Source organism: Salmo salar, chromosome ssa11 (assembly GCF_905237065.1).
Source record: "Salmo salar chromosome ssa11, Ssal_v3.1, whole genome shotgun sequence".
Lineage (NCBI taxonomy): Eukaryota > Metazoa > Chordata > Actinopteri > Salmoniformes > Salmonidae > Salmo > Salmo salar.
In genome coordinates, this window is record NC_059452.1 from 69698088 (window position 1) to 69718931 (window position 20844).

Below are 20844 nucleotides of genomic sequence, written 5' to 3' on the forward strand. Positions count from 1 at the left end.
CGCCTTCTCTCTCCCCTTCTCTTTCACCTTCTCTCTCTCTCTCTCTCTCTCTCTCTCTGCACTCTCTCTCTCTCTCTCTCTCTCTCTCTCGCTCTCTTCAATTACATTTCAATTCAATTTAAGGGGCTTTATTGGCATGGGAAACATATGTTTACATTGCCAAAGCGAGTGAAATATATAACAAACCACAACGCTCTTCCTCTCTATAGCTCCCTCTCTCGTGTTCTCTTTCTCCCTCTCTCTCTCACGCCTCAGTGCGTTCTAAGTCTAGGGATGTTTGAGAGGTTGTCATTGACTGTTCTTTTTCGCCGTCCAGCCGGATGCCTCGGTTGTCACGGCAGTCACTCAATGCTGTAGGCCCGGGGATCACACTCACACATAACAAGACATCAGAGGGGTAGATGGGAGGTCAATCCCTTGTGTTTACGCACGAGAAAGACTTGTAAATGCTTTATTCGGGGCGTTGCCTTGAGAATGTTCCAGAAAACACAAGGTCCGAGTGCTTCTCTCTCCATCCCTTTATCCCCCTCTCCACACCTTTATCCCTCTCTCCATCCTTTCCCTCGGGCGGCTTGTTCCACTCTCTGACCCGACCAGCATCTCAGTGCACTCACACAGCAGTGTTAGCCGCAGCACACAAACATCAACAACAACAAGACGGCAATGTGTTGGGGTGCCCCCAAGCAGCATTCTCAGCATTCACTTTTCTGTTGGTGAAAATGACTTTGCAAACACTATTGATTTGATTCTTCTTCTCCAGCCCGTTGTGGCAAGTAGGAATAAGGCGCCTCGTCTCGGAGAGGCTATTCAGGGCCTCATCTGAGTCCTATGATTTATACTTATGGAGTACAGCGCTCAGCTGGCCATAGATAACAGAAAGCAGAGAGGTGGTGTCTGCTTCTGCTGTTATTGTTTTTGTTTTACTGCTCCTGGAGGTAAAGGAAACTAACAGACGGTATTAAGTGGCCCTTCATCAGTCAGTCAGATAACAAATTCGCCCTCTCTCCCTCCCTCCATCTTTCCATCTCTCCTTCCTTGCCTCCTTCTCTCCTTCTCCCCCGAGCAACAGAGCTCTCGTTATTTAATTAGATGAAGTGCAGACATCCCCTCTTCTTGCTCAGCGGTCAATTCGGTCTTTGCGGGGCAGCAGCACTGCTAGTCTGCTCGATTCATCGATTAAAACCTGCTGTGTGCAATCGCACGCACGGATGAACACACACGCTGCTAATGAATGTCTCAGGGCACAAGACGGTTTTCTTGGATGCTTGTTGGCGGACAGCTACTGGGTCTTTAACAGTGCTCTAGTTTTGCTACTTCTTTAGGCTCTGGACTGGGAGGTTGTTTTTGTTTATAAACTGGATGGTTCGAGCCCTGAATGCTGATTGGCTGACAGCCACCGGTATGACAAAACATGTATTTCTACTGCTCTGATTACGTTGGTAACCCGTTTATAATAGCAATAAGGCACCTCAGGGGGTTTATACATGTTCCTACCACGACGCTCGCTCTACAGTTTATGTCTGTGATAGAGAGATACTGTGTGTCGAGATGGCGAGAGGGGGAAAGAGAAAAAGGAATGACGAGAGAGGAATGGGGAGTGATGGAGGAGAGAGGAAACGGGGGAGCTAGAGGGACAGATTGCATTAACTGTCAGTTTGAGTTTACCCTTTCAGTCAAACCTGGAACTGGGGTACTATGCAATGGTCTGCATGGGAAATAACCCCCCCCCCCCCCCCAAGTGATCCAGAACCTTCTTTGAAGTCACAGCTGGCACAATATTACCCTCACAAAGAGAGCCAGAAAATATACACTCTCATACAGCTTTGTTTTTGAAGAATTTTCTGGACTTTTTGGGGAGTAAACATATATTCCCACTCAAAATCCTATCTTCCCTAACCCCTAAACCTAACCCTAACTCCTAACCCTAAACCTAACCCTTAACCTAACCCTAACTCCTAACCCTAAACCTAACCCTAAACCTAACCCTTAAGAATAGCATTTTAACAAATTCAAGTCCTGACTTTAAAAAATAATGTTTTCCTGCCTTGGTCAGGACATTCACACGTACACACGTACACACACGTACACACACGTACACACACGTACACACACGTACACACACACACACACACACACACACACACACACACACACACACACACACACACACACACACACACACACACACACACACACACACACACACACACACACACACACACACACACACACACACACACACACACACACACACACACACACACACACACACACACACACACACAAGGGATCCCACCCCCCCCCCATATCTGCAAGGAGCTGATGACATTGGATGAAAGCCCTCCTCCAGCTATCATGGTACTACAGTGTGTTTACCACAGCAGTGATGTGGAGAGGTTTGGTCCTAGCTTCCTGTTGTTGTTCTGCTGTAAGGCTGACTGACACTAGGGCTACGGCCCAAGTAGTGCACTAGGGAATAAGATGCCATTTGAGACACTGCCTCACTCTGTGCCTGTGGGAAGACTGGGATTCATTTTCACCCCCAGCTAGCTCTCCCAGCTGACCCTACTCTGTAATACAATGTACTATACCCTCCATAGGAAGAGAGGGAGTGGTAGAGGAGAGCGGGAGCGGGAGGGAGAGAGGGGGAATAGATGAGAGAGAGAGTGAGAGTGGTTCGTGTCTGCTCCCCTAGAGTCTCAGCCCGGGGCTTCTAAGCCACAGTTATCGATCACCCAAATCGCTGATGTAATCTCTTTTCTTCTCTCTACGCCCTTTCTTTTTTCTATACCTTTTTTTAAAGTTGTCCAGTAGCTTGTCTTCCCTCGTTTATTGGAAAAGCTTCCTGTCTTGCCTTTGGGACTTTATGGTGTTGGCTATTAAACCCAAAATAGAGGCATACACACACAAAAAGAATGTGGTACACTGTGGAAATGATAACAAATGAGTGAAGGAAATGCGAACATTTCTGAAAATGCTGTAAATTATTATTATTTTTATTTTTTATTTTTAACAATCAGAAGAGAGAGAGCCCCATTAAAACCACTCAGAATTACCTTAGGATAATGCACTACTCAAGCATATGTAGAGCTTTTATTATTAAAAAAACATAAAATACAGTAAAATACAGTCACAAGTGAGAAAAAAATTGTGATGTGATATTTTGGCCATATTGCCCAGCCCTAAAGGAAAATGCCAAGACTCTCCCGCTATCTTTCGCTCTCGCTGTCTCTCTCGCTGACTCATTTTGCTATGGAAACACTTTAATAAAAGAGAGAGATCTTCTTTGACTGTTCTTGTCTGTGACAGCCGGGAATGGAATGTGCTCTGTATTCTGAGGGTCAGAGTATATTCAGTGTGTGTGTGTGTGTTATAACCAGTGGTTTGTAACGAGATGTATTGAATAGGTACACCTGGCGCAGGCAATGTCGAAGTCCTGATTTCTTCAGCTATCTTTTTTTGTATCCAGCTCCTGTTTATGTTGACATGTACACATTAACAAATAATGGTTCTAAATAGTACCAGAAAGGGGTTCTTTGGCATGTAATCTTAGTAGAAACCTTTTTGGTTCTAAATACTGTAGAACCCTTTTTGGTTCTATATACTGTAGAACCCTTTTTGGTTCTAAATACTGTAAAACCCTTTTTTGAAGGATTAATAAAGAACCACGCTCATAAGGTTCTAATTTGAACCTGTACGGTACTATAAAGAACCATTTAAAAAGGTTCTATATAGCACCAAAAAAGGTAGCGCTATGGTTACAACCCTTTTTGGGGCTATATATAGGCTATATTTTTTGAGAATCTTTATGGGGAATGGTTCTATAAAGAATCTTTCTCAATCTGAAAGGTTCTTTGTAGATCATTTTGAAGAACCATACAGGGTTTGTTATTCTGGTCAGCCATATTATATTGTTAAAACTCCATAGGCGTTATTATTGTGTTAATTGACAAGGTGAATCAAGTGGACTACCTCTGGAACAGCTGGGGGTCCCTAAGGAGAGAACTGAAAACCACTGACTGATTTAGTCAACTGTTCTCAAGTAACTCAAGGCTATACATGACTCTTTCACAAGACACTGTCACTGGCCATAGTTGTAATATGTAATGGCATAACACAACACATTAGATAAACTGGAATGACACTCTCACTCACGGTTGCACAAAAAGAGCTGTGAGCAAACCACACCCCAAAATATTCTAATGAGCTGCCTCCCCTACATTTTAATTATCACTAAAAGAGCAAAGAACCCTTTTGAGTGAATTGTAAAGAACCATTGGAAAGCTCAAAAGGTTATTTGAGTCATTATTGTTCCACATAAAACCATCACCCTTCCCAAAGAACCCTTGAGGAACTCACATTTTTTTGTGTGTAACACTGTCTTTGTATTGGTAGTTTTGTCATCAAGTGACTCTCGGGCCTCTGTTCCTCTAGAGAGGAAGGATGGATTGATGAGAGAAGGAGTGCTTTCTGTGGCCTTTAAACCTCTGACCTCAGGGATTTGTCATTGTTCAGTGGTGATGGGGACACTCTTAATGGGAAGGGAAAACAAGAAACACTTTCGCCCCAGTAAACAAGCACATGCCAACATGCGCACACGCACACAGACGCTCTCTATCACACACACATCTGCTGTCTCACTACTCCCCCTGAGAAAACACAAGAAAGCTGATCTCCGAAGTGCTGTCAAACACACACACACACACACACACACACACACACACACACACACACACACACACACCCCTGGGATGGTCAAGGCTTTATGAGTTAGGTGCTGCCAGGTAAGACAGTCTGCAGGGAGCCTCTTCTGCTGGAGTTTAATATCTTATATCCCTTTTATACCAAGACGAAAACCCGCCAACTTAACCATGCCATTTTCTTTTTAACGCCTTTTCCTTGTATCTGAAAGGTGAAGCCGGTACTTTTATTTCCACCAAGTGAGGTAGACATGATTGCGGTATTATGTTTAAAACACCCGCCAACGCCTCAGTATAAAGCGTTGCCTTTCATCTTACCGACTTTGGCATGCAATAACCATTTGACACGTACCAACACACAGGTGTGATCATTCTACAGTGGTCCCTGCAGCGTACGCTCAAACCGGTGTGATTAGAACGCTTGTTTAGAACATCCAGTTATGGTTGACGCAACAGTCAGCGTTTGAGCTGGCCACACTGTTTTTTTCACAGAAACATTTTGCACAAACACAGTCCTTCCTGATTGTGACCAGTTTATTTTTCAACGCAACGTTCAGACATTCACAGAAGTAGCGACAGCATAACACAATCATCCAAACCGGAAAATGTAGGCTACATTTTAGTCCTAACGCTAACTGAGGAAAGATTGATTAAACACAAGCGGTCATATTTAGCTAACTCTCAGCTGACAGAAACCATAATATGAGTTAGCTAATAGCAATTACTATTTAATATTAATCAGTCCACGGGTGAGCTCACCATTGACCAAAATAATTGAATAAAATGCTTTCTAAAAATCGAAAGTAATCCGACGATAGGTAGTTTTTGCCCACCGCCATGTTTGTTTTTTTCGCGTCAACCAAAGATAAGAAGAGGAGACAAGATGAGTTTGGTTTGTTTGCAGTATGCATGTTGAAGGGGCTGTGTCGTCTACTATCATTCACTTCCCTTCATTAATTTCCGGAAGTTTATTCGAAAAATGAGTGAACCATCCCTTCACGTCATTTTGTTATGACATCTTTGGTCTGACAAACGTTTATGTGACACCCATAATGCATTTTATAATGTCAACAAACATGGCGCCACACATAGTTGGCCAAATAGCTTAGCATTAGCTCATTATAATCAGTACAACCTTCAAAAACGTATTTTACACACATCACGTGTCCATTACAATCTATGCAAGAATCAGAATGCATTATTTGTCTCCAGTACTTGAAAATGTGAATAAAACAGTAAATACATTATGCTCCATACATACAGTACCAGTCAAAGTTTGTACACACCTACTCATTCAAGGGTTTTTCTTTATTTGTACTATTTTCTACATTGTAGAATAATAGTGAAGACATCAAAACTATGAAATAACACATATGGAATCATGTAGTAATCAAAAAAGTGTAAATAAATAAACCCATGAGTGAGTTGGTGCGTCCAAACTTTTGACTGGTTCTGTACATAGGGTATGCTATGTTAGAAACACTATATAGGCACTTACTTTGATAGAAACACACACATTTCCAAAGTTATTCCCTATTTGTTAGGAAAACAACAATGAAGGCAATCTGAGCGCCAGCCAGAAAATGTGCCAGGGGGAAAACATTTGTGCAAGACTGCGCAAACGTCTGCGCACTTGATCTGGGGAAACACTGGGGATGTGCTTGGGCTCTAGTCGAAGAGAGAAGTTTGTCTGGCTCAGTAAAGCCTCAAAAATAAATTGTCGTCAACAGTGAAATGGTCTATATGAATTAATGAGGAGGCAGAACACACCTCAATTCAAACTGTTGTTAGAAAATGTAACTTGTTTGAAAATAATTTGAAATTAACAAATTGAAACAACCTATACACTACCATTCAAAAGTTTGGGTTCACTTAGAAATGTCCTTGTTTTTTCAATTAAAATAACATCAAATTGATTGGAAATACAGCGTAAACATTGTTAATGACTATTGTAGCTGGAAACTGCTGATTTTTAATGGAATATCTACATAGGTGTACATTTGACATTTTAGTCATTTAGCAGACACTCTTATCCAGAGCGACTTACAGTAGTGAATGCATACATTTCATAAAAAAAAAAAAACATACTGGTCCCCCATGGGAATCAAACCCACAACCCTGGCGTTGTAAACACCATGCTCTACCAACTGAGCCACACAGGACCACCGTGTGGCTCAGAGGCCCATTATCAGCAACCATCACTCCTGTGTTCCAATGGCACGTTGTGTTAGCTAATCCAAGTTTATCATTTTAAAAGGCTAATTGATCATTAGAAAACCCTTTTGTAATTATGTTAGCACAGCTGAAAACTGTTGTGCTAATTAAAGAAGCAATACAACTGGCTTTCTTTAGACTAGAAAGAGGAGTGGGAGGCCCGGTGCACAACTAAGCAAGAGGACAAGTACATTAGAGTGTCTAGTTTGAGAAACAGACACCTCACAAGTCCTCAACTGGCAGCTTCATTAAATAGAACCCGCAAAACACAAATCAACCGTTTCCAGCTACAATAGTCATTTACAACATTAACTATGTCTACACTGTATTTCAATTCTGTGTTATTTTAATGGACAGAAATGTGCTTTTCTTTAAAAAGACAAGGACATTTCTAAGTGACCCCAAACTTTTGAACGGTAGTGTAGGTAATTAGCAGGCAGAGTGTCTAAGGGCAGCGCGGGTGAACTGTCCTGTTGCGTAACAATAACATTTTGGAACAGTGAGTGCATTCTGACATCACACTCATGAAAAAAACTCACGCTGTGGTGACAGAGATATTTGGAACTTACTCGTGAAAATTGTTAAATCATGAGCATTCTATTGTTGTCCCACATCAAACTTGTCCTTGTAGTTATGAAAAGGTATAAACACAAAAACAGCAGTCTGCATGACATCACAGCATTCTGGTCCAAATAGCAACTTTACCTGATATTTTTTTCCAAATCTATTTAGGATATGGAAATCAACCAAAGGGCAACTAAAAGCAACTGTCTAGACAATGGTTTAGTTCATTGCAAGCTATCTAGCTGGATACCCAGCTCATAATTACCAGAACATATCTGACAATGTTTTCAGTTGAACTGTAGCTAACTTTTTATTCATCATATCAGGAAAATTACAAGGTAATAGGTTTTTTTTTTTACAAGTATGACGCGCTAAAAATAGCTAACTTACTATTGTGAATGTAAAGAAATGATAGCAGTGCATTCTGTCGGAGGAATCTAGAACTTAATCAATGCTGGGTTAGTCCGGTTACCATGACAACAGTCGCAAAAACAGGGTCAAAGTTGAATGTCTCTTCTCCCAGCCCTCCCCGATGCCGGCTAAGCACTGGATGTATTAATGGCAAATGCCAACAAGAAAGAGGTAAAAATGGGACTGTTTGAAAGGGGATCATATAAACATTGCCCTTTTTTTTTTACAGGCAACATACCGTGAATCCTGGTTAAATTAGGTAATAGACTTCTTCTCCCCTCTTTCCCTGTCCTTTCTCCTCTCCTCCGTTTATTAACTCTGATCTGTTGAGCTGCACGTTCTTCTCCGGGCTCGCTCATCTCCCTCCTACCCTCCCTCTCCCCCTCCCTCTTCACTCCCTCCTTCCTGCCTCCCTCATGTCTCTCTGCATGGGAGGTTGTGGTGGTAGTGAGGTATAGTCTGGGTGATGGGATGTGACAGTAATATAGAAAGTGTCCCGTTTTTCCTCATTAGCACTGAAGCGAGGGAGGAGGGGGGCGGGCCGGAGGAGAGGGGGAGGAGTGGTGGAGAGAGAGAGAGAGAGAGAGAGAGAGGGGGGGGTTGGAGCTCTTTTTAGGCCCTTGTCTCGGAGTATTAGAGAGGCAGAGTGGGGTTCCTAGTAATACTCTGTTATGAGACTGGTCTCAGCTGGCCCTGTGATTACAACACGCACACGTTTACACACAGACACACACACACACACAGACACACACACACACACACACACACACACACACACACACACACACACACACACACACACACACACACACACACACACACACACACACACACACTCTGCCCTACCAAAGGTTTCTGTATTCCTTGAGTATTGCTAGTCCATTCTAAGAACCACATGATTTAGATTCATCATAGCCCTGTTGCTAAGCTAGGATCAGACCGTTGCATGTATTGAACAGGTTCTGTATTTATCCAGCATCCCTATCAGTACACTACTAAATTTAGGTGAGTGGAGGGGTCATAGTTTGCTCCCGGGACACTGAATCTAAGCTACTTGCCCCCCTCTCTCTCTATCCCTCTTTCTTCCGTTCTCTGCACCCCCTCCCATTTCTCATGCTCCTCTCTCTCTCTTCTGCCCCTGCTCTCTCATCTAACTCCTCTCTAATCGGATAAGAAAAAGGAAAGAAAAGGGGTGGAGATGAAGAGAGAGGGGTGGAGGTTGGAGAAGAGATCATAATTGGGCTGACATTCTCCCAGGGTAAAGAGAAGAGAAGAAGAACCCCTAGTCTAATGGTTGGCCAGGTGGCTGCCCATCCACACAGGAAAGGTCAGGTATCCTCAGGCTACCTTGTGTGTGTGTCTGATCCCTTACCCCTGCCAATTTCCCCAGCAGCGGCTTGACTATTGTCACACCACCCAGAGGTGTGTGTGTGTGTGTGTGTGTGTGTGTGTGTGTGTGTGTGTGTGTGTGTGTGTGTGTGTGTGTGTGTGTGTGTGTGTGTGTGTGTGTGTGTGTGTGTGTGTGTGTGTGTGTGTGTGTGTGTGTGTGTGTGTGTGTGTGTGCGCGCGCACGTGTGGTAACGGAAAGTCTCTCTTTTTATTCACATCCAGCTCTCTGATTGGCTTCCTGCTGCTAGTCTTTGATTTTCTGGGATAACATGCTTAGAACCACAGGACCTGTCTGAGTACCCTCTTTCTCTTATTTCTCTCTAACTTGCTTTCTCTCTCTCTCTCCAGTTTCTTCTCTCTTTCTCCCTCTGCCTCTTCCCTGCCTCGCTCTCTTTCCTCGTCTGTTCTTTATTAAAGACTACGGTACCCCACTGTTTCTTCTCCTCTCTCCCCTCTCTCTCTACATCTGTCTCTTCTCTGCCCCTGCTGGCGTTCTCTCACCCTGCTGGCGTTCTCTGGTTAAGAAGATGTCCAGGGACTTCCCGGCTCTGTCATTTTCAGAGAGTTATGAAGATTTTTCATTATTCCCTATGTGTGTCGCAGATACTGGGTTACAATTGAGTCACACAATGGACATAACGGCATATTAGTTTGGTAAACTGCACACTGGCTGCATATCTAGGCTGAAATGGCCCCCTATTCCCTATGGGCCCTGGTCAAAAGTAGTGCACTATATAGGGAGTAGGGTTCAATTTCAGAGGCAGCTCTACCCTGCTTCCTGCTCTGATAGTGTCTGGTTTGAGTGAGGTTCTGGAAGTGTTTAGGAGGTATTTGCCAGGGCCAGATGGCAGGGACCGGGATGGTCCATGATACCTTTTCCTCTTCCCAGTTTTCCAATTATCCCTAGCCATGCAGATCCCTGCACATTTCACAGATCGACACGCACGCTCCTCACACTAAACTGGGCTCATCTCACACACACACGCAAATTCCCTTAACGAACAGCCCTGCTGCCACAGGCCATTTAGCCATCACCGTCATGTGCTACTAGCTCTCCGCTTGTCCGGTAGTATAGTTCTGAGCTAGGTTAGTTAATACCGAATGGCTTTTGTGGATGATTTTGATAACACATCTCTATATTGCCATTACTGTGTGTGTGTGTGTGTGTGTGTGTGTGTGTGTGTGTGTGTGTGTGTGTGTGTGTGTGTGTGTGTGTGTGTGTGTGTGTGTGTGTGTGTGTGTGTGTGTGTGTGTGTGTGTGTGTGTGTGTGTGTGTGTGTGTGTGTGTGTGTGTGTGTGTGTGTGTGTGTGTGTGTGTGTGCGCGTGTGTGTATTCTAGATAATACAGACTCCCCCATGACTGCGTCAGAAGAAAGAGACAAACCATTATCACAGTGTGAGCCGTAATCACACTGCTATGGGCAGGGCTTGGCACTGTGACACACACACACACACAGTCTCACTTTCTCACTCGACTTCTAATGGGTATAGAAATGGACCGGAAAAATTACACTTTTTCTTTGTCAGTTTAATTTTTTTATTTATCAACATGTGAAATTAAACATAGGGCCATGGCGCCTTAGCAGAGAGCTCCTGTACATTATATCAATATTTGTATCATGAATTCCTTTTTATGGCATTTTTTACCTACAATATATTTGTTTTAAGAATGTGTGGTAACCTGAGTGATGGGTTAGTTCCAGATGGAGTTGCCGATGCGGCCATAAGGGACTCAATGCTGTAAAACAGGGGGAAAAGCATTTCAGATTTACCTTAAGAGGGAGTCCATGTGCCTAGATTTGAGTCTGGTAAAGTTTTATAAAAGAATGAACAATTAATCAGTAGCAGTGCGTGGGTAAAATCACTGGGGAAGCCAAGCCAATAAAAAAAATATATATATATTACAACGTTGTTTGCTCTATAACCCATTTGTTCATACTCCACCGTGATATACAATAAGGCCATGACAACGAAAAGACAACAGTCACACAGTGGCGGAATAATTTCAACTACACGTACGTTTGTTTCATCACAAAACTGGAAAGCAACATCTGTCCGGTGAAGTCCACAAAGCAAATATTGAACGTAACAAACCGTTACAGTGGGGGAAAAAAGTATTTGATCCCCTGCTGATTTTGTACGTTTGCCCACTGATAAAGAAAGGATCAGTCTGTAATTTTAATGGTAGGTTTATTTGAACAGTGAGAGACAGAATAACAACAAAAAAATCCAGAAAAACACATGTCAAAAATGTTATAAATTGATTTGCATTTTAATGAGGGAAATAAGTATTTGACCCCCTCTCAATCAGAAAGATTTCTGGCTCCCAGGTGTCTTTTATACAGGTAACGAGCTGAGATTAGGAGCACACTCTAAAGGTAGTGCTCCTAACCACAGCTTGTTACCTGTAAAAAAGACACCTGTCCACAGAAGCAATCAATCAATTAGATTCCAAACTCTCCACCATGGCCAAGACCAAAGAGCTCTCCAAGGATGTCAGGGACAAGATTGTAGACCTACACAAGGCTGGAATGGGATACAAGACCATCGCCAAGCAGCTTGGTGAGAAGGTGACAACATGATTTGGAAAGGCACACACCTGTCCATATAAGGTCCCACAGTTGACAGTGCATGCCAGACAAAATACCAAGCCATGGGGTCGAAGGAACTGTCCGTAGAGCTCAGAGACAGGATTGTGTCGAGGCACAGATCTGGGGAAGGGTACCAAAATATTTCTGCAGCATTGAAGGTCCCCAAGAACACAGTGGCCTCCATCATTCATAAATGGAAGAAGTTTGGAACCACCAAGACACTTCCTAGAGCTGGCAATCGAGGGAGAAGGGCTTTGTTCAGGGAGGTGACCAAGAACCCAATGGTCACTCTGACAGAGCTCCAGAGTTCCTCTGTGGAGATGGGAGAATCTTCCAGAAATCTCTGCAACACCACCAATCAGGCCTTTATGGTAGAGTGGCCAGAAGAAAGCCACTCCTCCGTAAAAGGCACATGACAGCCCGCATGGAGTTTGCCAAATGGCACCTAAAGACTCTCAGACCATGAGAAACAAGTTTCTCTGGTCTGATGAAACCAAAATTTAACTATTTGGCCTGAATGCCAAGCGTCACATCTGGAGGAAACCTGGCACCATCCCTATGGTGAAGCATGATGGTGGCAGGATCATGCTGTGGGGATGTTTTTCAGCGACAGTGACTGGGAGACTAGTAAGGATCGAGGGAAAGATGAACAGAGCAAAGTACAGAGAGATCCTTGATGAAAACCTGCTCCAGAGCCCTCAGGACCTCAGACTGGGGCGAAGGTTCACCTTCCAACAGGACAACGACCCTAAGTACACAGCCAAAACAACGCAGGAGTGGCTTCGGGACAAGTCTCTGAATGTCCTTGAGTGGCCCAGCCAGAGTCTGGACTTGAACCTGGTTGAACATCTATGGAGAGACCTGAAAATAGCTGTGCAGCAATGCTCCCCATCCAACCTGACAGAGCTTGAGAGGATCTACAGAGAAGAATGGGAGAAACACCCCAAATACAGGTGTGCCAGGCTTGTAGCGTCATACCCAAGAACACTCGAGGCTGTAATCGCTGCCAAAGGTGCTTCAACAAAAAACTGAGTAATGGGTCTGAATACCTATGTAAATGTGATATTTCAGTTTTTTATTTTTAATACATTTGCAAAAATGTATAAATAACACATTTTGCTTTGTCATTATGGTGTACTGTGTATACATTTACATTTACATTTAAGTCATTTAGCAGACGCTCTTATCCAGAGCGACTTACAAATTGGTGCATTCACCTTATGATATCCAGTGGAACAACCACTTTACAATAGTGCATCTAAATCTTTTAAAGGGGGGGGTTAGAAGGATTACTTTATCCTATCCTAGGTATTCCTTAAAGAGGTGGGGTTTCAGGTGTCTCCGGAAGGTGGTGATTGACTCCGCTGTCCTGGCGTCGTGAGGGAGCTTGTTCCACCATTGGGGTGCCAGAGCAGCGAACAGTTTTGACTGGGCTGAGCGGGAACTGTGCTTCCTCAGAGGTAGGGGGGCCAGCAGGCCAGAGGTGGATGAACGCAGTGCCCTTGTTTGGGTGTAGGGCCTGATCAGAGCCTGAAGGTATGGAGGTGCCGTTCCCTTCACAGCTCCGTAGGCAATCACCATGGTCTTGTAGCGGATGCCAGTGGAGAGAGCGGAGGAGCGGGGTGACGTGAGAGAACTTGGGAAGGTTGAACACCAGACGGGCTGCGGCGTTCTGGATGAGTTGTAGGGGTTTAATGGCACAGGCAGGGAGCCCAGCCAACAGCAAGTTGCAGTAATCCAGACGGGAGATGACAAGTGCCTGGATTAGGACCTGCGCCGCTTCCTGTGTGAGGCAGGGTCGTACTCTGCGAATGTTGTAGAGCATGAACCTACAGGATCGGGTCACCGCCTTGATGTTATTGGAGAACGACAGGGTGTTGTCCAGGATCACGCCAAGGTTCTTAGCACTCTGGGAGGAGGACACAAGGGAGTTGTCAACCGTGATGGCGAGATCATGGAACGGGCAGTCCTTCCCCGGGAGGAAGAGCAGCTCCATCTTGCCGAGGTTCAGCTTGAGGTGGTGATCCGTCATCCACACTGATATGTCTGACAGACATGCAGAGATGCGATTCGCCGCCTGGTTATCAGAAGGGGGAAAGGAGAAGATTAATTGTGTGTCGTCTGCATATCAATGATAGGAGAGACCATGTGAGGATATGACAGAGCCAAGTGACTTGGTGTATAGCGAGAATAGGAGAGGGCCTAGAACAGAGCCCTGGGGGACACCAGTGGTGAGAGCGCATGGTGCGGAGACAGATTCTCGCCACGCCACCTGGTAGGAGCGACCTGTCAGGTAGGACGCAATCCAAGCGTGGGCCGCGCCGGAGATGCCCAACTCGGAGAGGGTGGAGAGGAGGATCTGATGGTTCACAGTATCAAAGGCAGCAGATAGGTCTAGAAGGATGAGAGCAGAGGAGAGAGAGTTAGCTTTAGCAGTGCGGAGAGCCTCCGTGACACAGAGAAGAGCAGTCTCAGTTGAATGCCCAGTCTTGAAACCTGACTGATTAGGATCAAGAAGGTCATTCTGAGAGAGATAGCAGGAGAGCTGGCCAAGGACGGCACGGACGGCACGTTCAAGAGTTTTGGAGAGAAAGAAGGGATACTGGTCTGTAGTTGTTGACATCAGAGGGATCGAGTGTAGGTTTTTTCAGAAGGGGTGCAACTCTCGCTCTCTTGAAGACGGAAGGGACGTAGCCAGCGGTCAAGGATGAGTTGATGAGCGAGGTGAGGTAGGGGAGAAGGTCTCCGGAAATGGTCTAGAGAAGAGAGGAGGGGATAGGGTCAAGTGGGCAGGTTGTTGGGCGGCCGGCCGTCACAAGACGCGAGATTTCATCTGGAGAGAGAGGGGAGAAAGAGGTCAAAGCACAGGGTAGGGCAGTGTGAGCAGGACCAGCGGTGTCGTTTGACTTAGCAAACGAGGATCGGATATCGTCAACCTTCTTTTCAAAATGGTTGACGAAGTCATCCGCAGAGAGGGAGGAGGGGGGAGGGGGAGGATGATTCAGGAGGGAGGAGAAGGTAGCAAAGAGCTTCCTAGGGTTAGAGGCAGATGCTTGGAATTTAAAGTGGTAGAAAGTGGCTTTAGCAGCAGAGACAGAAGAGGAGAATGTAGAGAGGAGGGAGTGAAAGGATGCCAGGTCCGCAGGGGAGGCGAGTTTTCCTCCATTTCCGCTCGGCTGCCCGGAGCCCTGTTCTGTGAGCTCGTAGTGAGTCGTCGAGCCACGGAGCAGGAGGGGAGGACCGAGCCGGCCTGGAGGATAGGGGACAGAGAAAATCAAAGGATGCAGAAAGGGAGGAGAGGAGGGTTGAGGAGGCAGAATCAGGAGATAGGTTGGAGAAGGTTTGAGCAGAGGGAAGAGATGATAGGATGGAAGAGGAGAGAGTAGCGGGAGAGAGAGAGCGAAGGTTGGGACGGCGCAATACCATCCGAGTAGGGGCAGAGTGAGAAGTGTTGGATGAGAGCAAGAGGGAAAAGGATACAAGGTAGTGGTCGGAGATTTGAAGGGGAGTTGCAATGAGATTAGTGGAAGAACAGCATCTAGTAAAGATGAGGTCAAGCGTATTGCCTGCCTTGTGATTAGGGGGGGAAGGTGAGAGGGTGAGGTCAAAAGAGGAGAGGAGTGGAAAGAAGGAGGCAGAGAGGAATGAGTCAAAGGTAGACGTGGGGAGGTTAAAGTCACCCAGAACTGTGAGAGGTGAGCCATCCTCAGGAAAGGAACTTATCAAGGCGTCAAGCTCATTGATGAACTCTCCAAGGGAACCTGGAGAGCGATAAATGATAAGGATGTTAAGCTTGAAAGGGCTGGTAACTGTGACAGCATGGAATTCAAATGAGGAGATAGACAGATGGGTCAGGGGAGAAAGAGAGAATGTCCACTTGGGAGAGATGAGGATTCCAGTGCCACCACTCCGCTGGCTCAATGCTCTAGGGGTATGCGAGAACACGTGGGCAGACGAAGAGAGAGCAGTAGGAGTAGCAGTGTTATCTGTGGTAATCCATGTTTCCGTCAGCGCCAGGAAGTCTAGGGACTGGAGGGTAGCATAGGCTGAGATGAACTCAGCCTTGTTGGCTGCAGACCGGCAGTTCCAGAGGCTGCCGGAGACCTGGAACTCCACGTGGGTCGTGCGCGCTGGGACCACCAGGTTAGAGTGGCAGCGGCCACGCGGTGTGAAGCGTCTGTATGGCCTGTGCAGAGGGGAGAGAACAGGGATAGACAGACACATAGTTGACAAGCTACAGAAGTGTTGTTTCTTGTATTATTGTCTCTTGTGTCTTTAGAGAACTGTTTCACTTTGATATCCTTTTTCTTCTGTCCTGATTTTCTCTTTCTTTTCTTCTGTTAACTAGATATTCTTTGTTGTTCTTCGTTAGCTAGCTAGCTTCTTCCAAAAGAGTCCCTAGCAACTGCTTAGCAACTGGTAAACAATTCAGCTAGCTAAGATAACTACAATTTTATGAAAAATAGTTATTTTTCAAAAGCCTATCTTTTTTTGTTTGTTCTTTGTTTGTTGCTTGTTTTTTCTCCTATTCAGTCTTGCAGTTTTCTTTTGCTTTTTTCCGATGTACTTCACTCTAAAAACCATGTAAATTTCAATATTTGTAGGAGCTCATTTTTTCAGCTGCTGCTGCTCAAATTGGAGTTCCGGAACATAATGTATAGATTGATGAAAGGGGGAAAAAACGATTTAATCCATTTTAGAATAATGCTGTAACGTAACAAAATGTAGAAAGAGTGAAGGGCTCTGAATACTTTCCAAATGCACTGTAGTATTGACATTGCTTAGCCTTTTTTTTTTATTATAGCAACTGGCTTAAATCATTATGCATTTATCCCCAGCATTGATTTGACTGTTAGGAGTTGCAGTGTCTTCTGGGAGTTGTAGTCTCATCTCAACATGTTCTCTCTTCCCTGTTTTGCTGTAGGACTTCCTGACAGACCTGATGATGTCAGAGGTGGACCGGTGTGGGGAGAACGAGCACCTGATCTTCAGAGAGAACACTCTGGCTACCAAGGCTATAGAGGAGTACCTCAAGCTGGTGGGGCAGAAGTACCTGCAGGACGCACTTGGTAAGTCTGTCTGCCTCTTTTTCTGAATGTCTTGGTAGTTTGATTGTATTGACATTCCCAGCCTTAGTTACATTAATCCATTTTTGTCCAGCATATTGAGTCATTGAAACTGAGACAGTGCATCCCGAATGGAGGCAGCAAACAATGTACCAGGCCAGCTGTGATTTACAACCTGATAGTAATATTTTATATTGATCATTACATCTGATATTATGATGGTCTGTTTGTTTCATATCTGCAAAGTAGTTCCAACGCTGCCAGTTCCACTTTAAGTTCAGATGTGGCAAATTAGTATGTTTAAAAAATTAAAAAAAATAGAACATTCTCTGAACATTACTAAAGTTTTCTTGTGGTTTTTATGGAATGTTTTCTTAATGTTCTGAGAACAAAATGTATGTTTTTAAATAACATTATTAGAACGTTCCCTCAACGTTACTAAAGTTTTCTTGTTGTTTTTGTGGAAAGTTTTCGTAACGTTCCGGAACAATTTGAGAACATGACTTTAAATAGAACCATGAGGAAACCTGTAGGAAACGTTATGCTGAAGTACTGAAATTCCCATAGAAGAACATTCTCCGAAATATTTGACAACATTCTCAATGTCAAACTAGTTGGAGAACGTTCCTATAACATTACCAAAATTGAAATTAAATATAACCATCTTTTAAGTTTTAGGAAATGTTCTGTTAAAGCAATGAAGTACCACATTTTTTGTTAGTTCATAGTAAAGAGCTTACTGAGCTGTAGTAGAGGTCAAAGGTCATTGAGCTGTAGTGGAGGTCTTAGGGCAGAGAAGGCAAAACCCTCCTGTTCACAGGACTTTCTCTTTTTTTCCCCTTCCCTATCGCACTCTCCCTTTCTCTACCATAAGGTTAGTCCAGTGTTGTGTTATTGTTTGGCTGTGGTCCCGGCGATAAGCCTGGTGCATGTTGCTGTATTTACCTCACCCAGCCTGATTTAGCAACGTACACAGCAGCAGTTTTAGCTGCAGAAAAGCACACGTCCTCCCTGCAAATGCTCTTTCTTTTTCCCTCCCTCTCTCATTTCCCTCTCTGTGTATAGATCTAAAAGGTCTGTCTGTCTGTCTGTCTGTCTGTCTGTCTGTCTGTCTGTCTGTGTCTTTATTTCTGGGGTTGTGTTAAGCATATATTGGCGCCTCAGTGAATCATCCATGTGTGTATTCCTTGGAGCCAATGTGCTTTGAAGCCTACAGTAGGTGAATAATGGAACATCTCATCGCTGCCAAAGATTGACTGGTTCTGGTCTGCCATGCAGGGGTGACATAAGGATGACCAGGAGTAGGGAGAGGGAGAGGGGGAGGGAGAGAGACAGACAAACTGTACAGGGAAAATGATTACACCTTATCACTGTCAAACTACGGATGAGATCTTCTTTTTATAGTCTTACCACATCCACTCTCTCTCGCTCTCTCTCCTCCCTCACTCTCTCTCTCTTCCTCTCTTTAACTCTTGTTCTACTTCACATGGGAAGGACAAGGTTGACAGGAAGGGGGAGAGGGGGGGGTTTGTGGAACGTTGATGGAGCCTTGTCCTAATGTCGTCTGTGTTGTCGTTATGTCGTCTGGTGCATTGACTGAGATTGAGCGCATGAACATCAGTCGTGTTACCTGGGATGACCTGGGTCTCCGCTCAGGTTCACTCAGGGTTCTTATTGTTGGTTGACATATTGTTGCCATTGGATAGTTGGGGACGGTCTGAAGTGATGTCTTGCTTATGGTATGCTGTTATGGTGTGATGTTTTGAATTGAGACACGGTAATTTTGTCAGCGATTCAGTGTCACTTTAAGAAAAAAAATCCCAGCGGTCAATAGCAAAAACAGCCTCCTGGTGGTCAATCATTCTAACTATCGCCAGCAACAAACTGTTTACTGAATGAATGAATGTTTGTGTCTGAATTAATGAAGGTTTGTGTCTGAATTAATGAATGTCTGAATGGATGAATGTTTGTGTCTCATTACTCACCTGTCTCCCTCTCCAACCCTGTTGACTCTCCATACTGACTGAATGTCAGTGTCTGACTGTCTCTCTCTCTCCCTGTGTTATAGGTGAGTTTATCAAGGCGCTGTATGAGTCAGATGAGAACTGTGAGGTGGACCCATCCAAGTGTTCGTCCAATGACCTGCAGGAGCACCAGAGCAACCTGAAGATGTGCTGCGAGTTGGCCTTCTGCAAGATCATCAACTCCTACTGGTAACTACTGGGACACCAGCCACAATACACTACCATTTATCTCTCATGACATTTTAGGAACCACAGGTAACAGTACACTGTCTTATCTCCTCCCTAACGTTGTTGATACTTCCCCCTCCCTGGCAGTGTGTTTCCACGGGAACTGAAGGAGGTGTTTGCGTCGTGGCGACAGGAGTGCAGTAGCCGGGGCCGACCGGACATCAGCGAGCGGCTGATCAGTGCGTCTCTGTTCCTGCGCTTCCTGTGTCCGGCCGTTATGTCACCGTCGCTCTTCAACCTGATGCAGGAGTACCCTGACGACCGCACCGCACGCACACTCACGCTCATCGCCAAGGTTACTCAGAACCTGGCCAACTTCACCAAGTGAGTGTGTGTTGATGGTGTGTGTGTTGACGTTGTCTGTTTTTGCTGTGTTTGTGTGTGTGCCTGCGTGCGTGCAAGAGAGAGAGAGAGCTTGTTTTCTATACGCAGGCACTCACTCTCCCCCCTCCTCTCTCTCGCTCTCTCTCTTTCTTTTTTTCTCCCTTCATCCCAGGTTTGGCAGTAAGGAGGAGTACATGTCCTTTATGAACCAGTTCCTGGAGCATGAGTGGACCAACATGCAGCGCTTCCTGCTGGAGATCTCTAACCCGGAGACCATCTCTAACACAGCAGGGTTCGAAGGTTACATCGACCTGGGACGTGAGCTGTCCACCCTGCACAACCTGCTGTCAGAGGTCGTCTCTACCATGGACCAGGTAGGGCTGACAACCGGGGGGAGGTCAACAATGAATACAAGAGACATTTTGTCATTCGTTCATATACACTTATATCGTTTTTCAAGAATTGAAAGGAGACAGGAGTTTGTCCTGACCACTCAAGGCCCCAGCTATAAGCGGATTTTCATGATCAGAATTGATCAAGAACAACTCTGAGCCCTGGTGAAAGCCTATATAACTAGGCCCCAGACCTTTTCTCTGGTCAGGTCATGTAGTCAGGAAAGACTTCTGGCCCTAATTAAATACGTACTTTGAAAGTACATGCTTAAAAATGTTGTAGTGCATTATCACTACCCTTCAGTATTTAATGATGTACAGGGTGCATTAGCATGTTTACCTAACAACATTCAACAATGTGTGTAGCACACTATTGCTTATATAATACAACCACTGCTATCACTCTCTGTCAATGAAAGTGCACTATTGGTATGCTCTGACTTGCAAATGGATTTGCTGGGGCACCTAGTGCATAAGCCATTGTTCCGTATGGAGAGCCATCCCAGCGTGGTAATTACTAGGTACATTGGGGGCAAAACCCATGGACTCCATTCGTATGTGTGTGTGCTCCATCCGATCCTCACAGAGAACAACACACTTCCCTTTTTATTAAAGAAAAAACTCCTGTCTGTCTCCGTTCGACATCAAGTCCTCCCAGGCTCTGATTCATTATTCAAACTGACGGGCATAATTAGAGGAAGATTAGCACTCTGTAATTGGAAAAATAATACGCCATCTAGCAGCTGACTGACTGATACAGACACGGGGACGGACATTTTGGAGGAAAATAGTTGCCGTCTCATCTGCGATCCAAGGTTTCAGCTAGTGCCTATAAAAGTTGCAACAGCACCACATGAATGCTTAAAATGGCTTCGTATAGTGGAGTAGAAGACGGTGAAGAATGCCATTAATACAGAGTGAGCCTAAGTAGGATGACGTTT

At 44.9% G+C, this 20844-nt stretch overlaps 1 protein-coding gene and 1 non-coding gene across 8 annotated transcripts in view; one reads left to right on the forward strand and one right to left on the reverse strand.

Moving 5' to 3' along the window:
• LOC106562976 (disabled homolog 2-interacting protein) overlaps positions 1-20844 on the forward strand; it is a 256858-nt gene that overhangs the window by 221668 nt on the left and 14346 nt on the right. For all 7 annotated transcript variants that reach the window (XM_014128136.2, XM_014128138.2, XM_014128140.2 and 4 more), the window contains 4 exons: positions 16794-16938; positions 19004-19148; positions 19275-19511; positions 19684-19885. In XM_014128136.2, the coding sequence (XP_013983611.2) occupies positions 16794-16938; positions 19004-19148; positions 19275-19511; positions 19684-19885 (729 nt within the window). The remainder of the gene's footprint in view (positions 1-16793; positions 16939-19003; positions 19149-19274; positions 19512-19683; positions 19886-20844) is intronic.
• trnav-uac (transfer RNA valine (anticodon UAC)) lies at positions 6789-6864 on the reverse strand. Its single transcript has one exon. It is a non-coding gene; the product is annotated as a tRNA-Val (tRNA).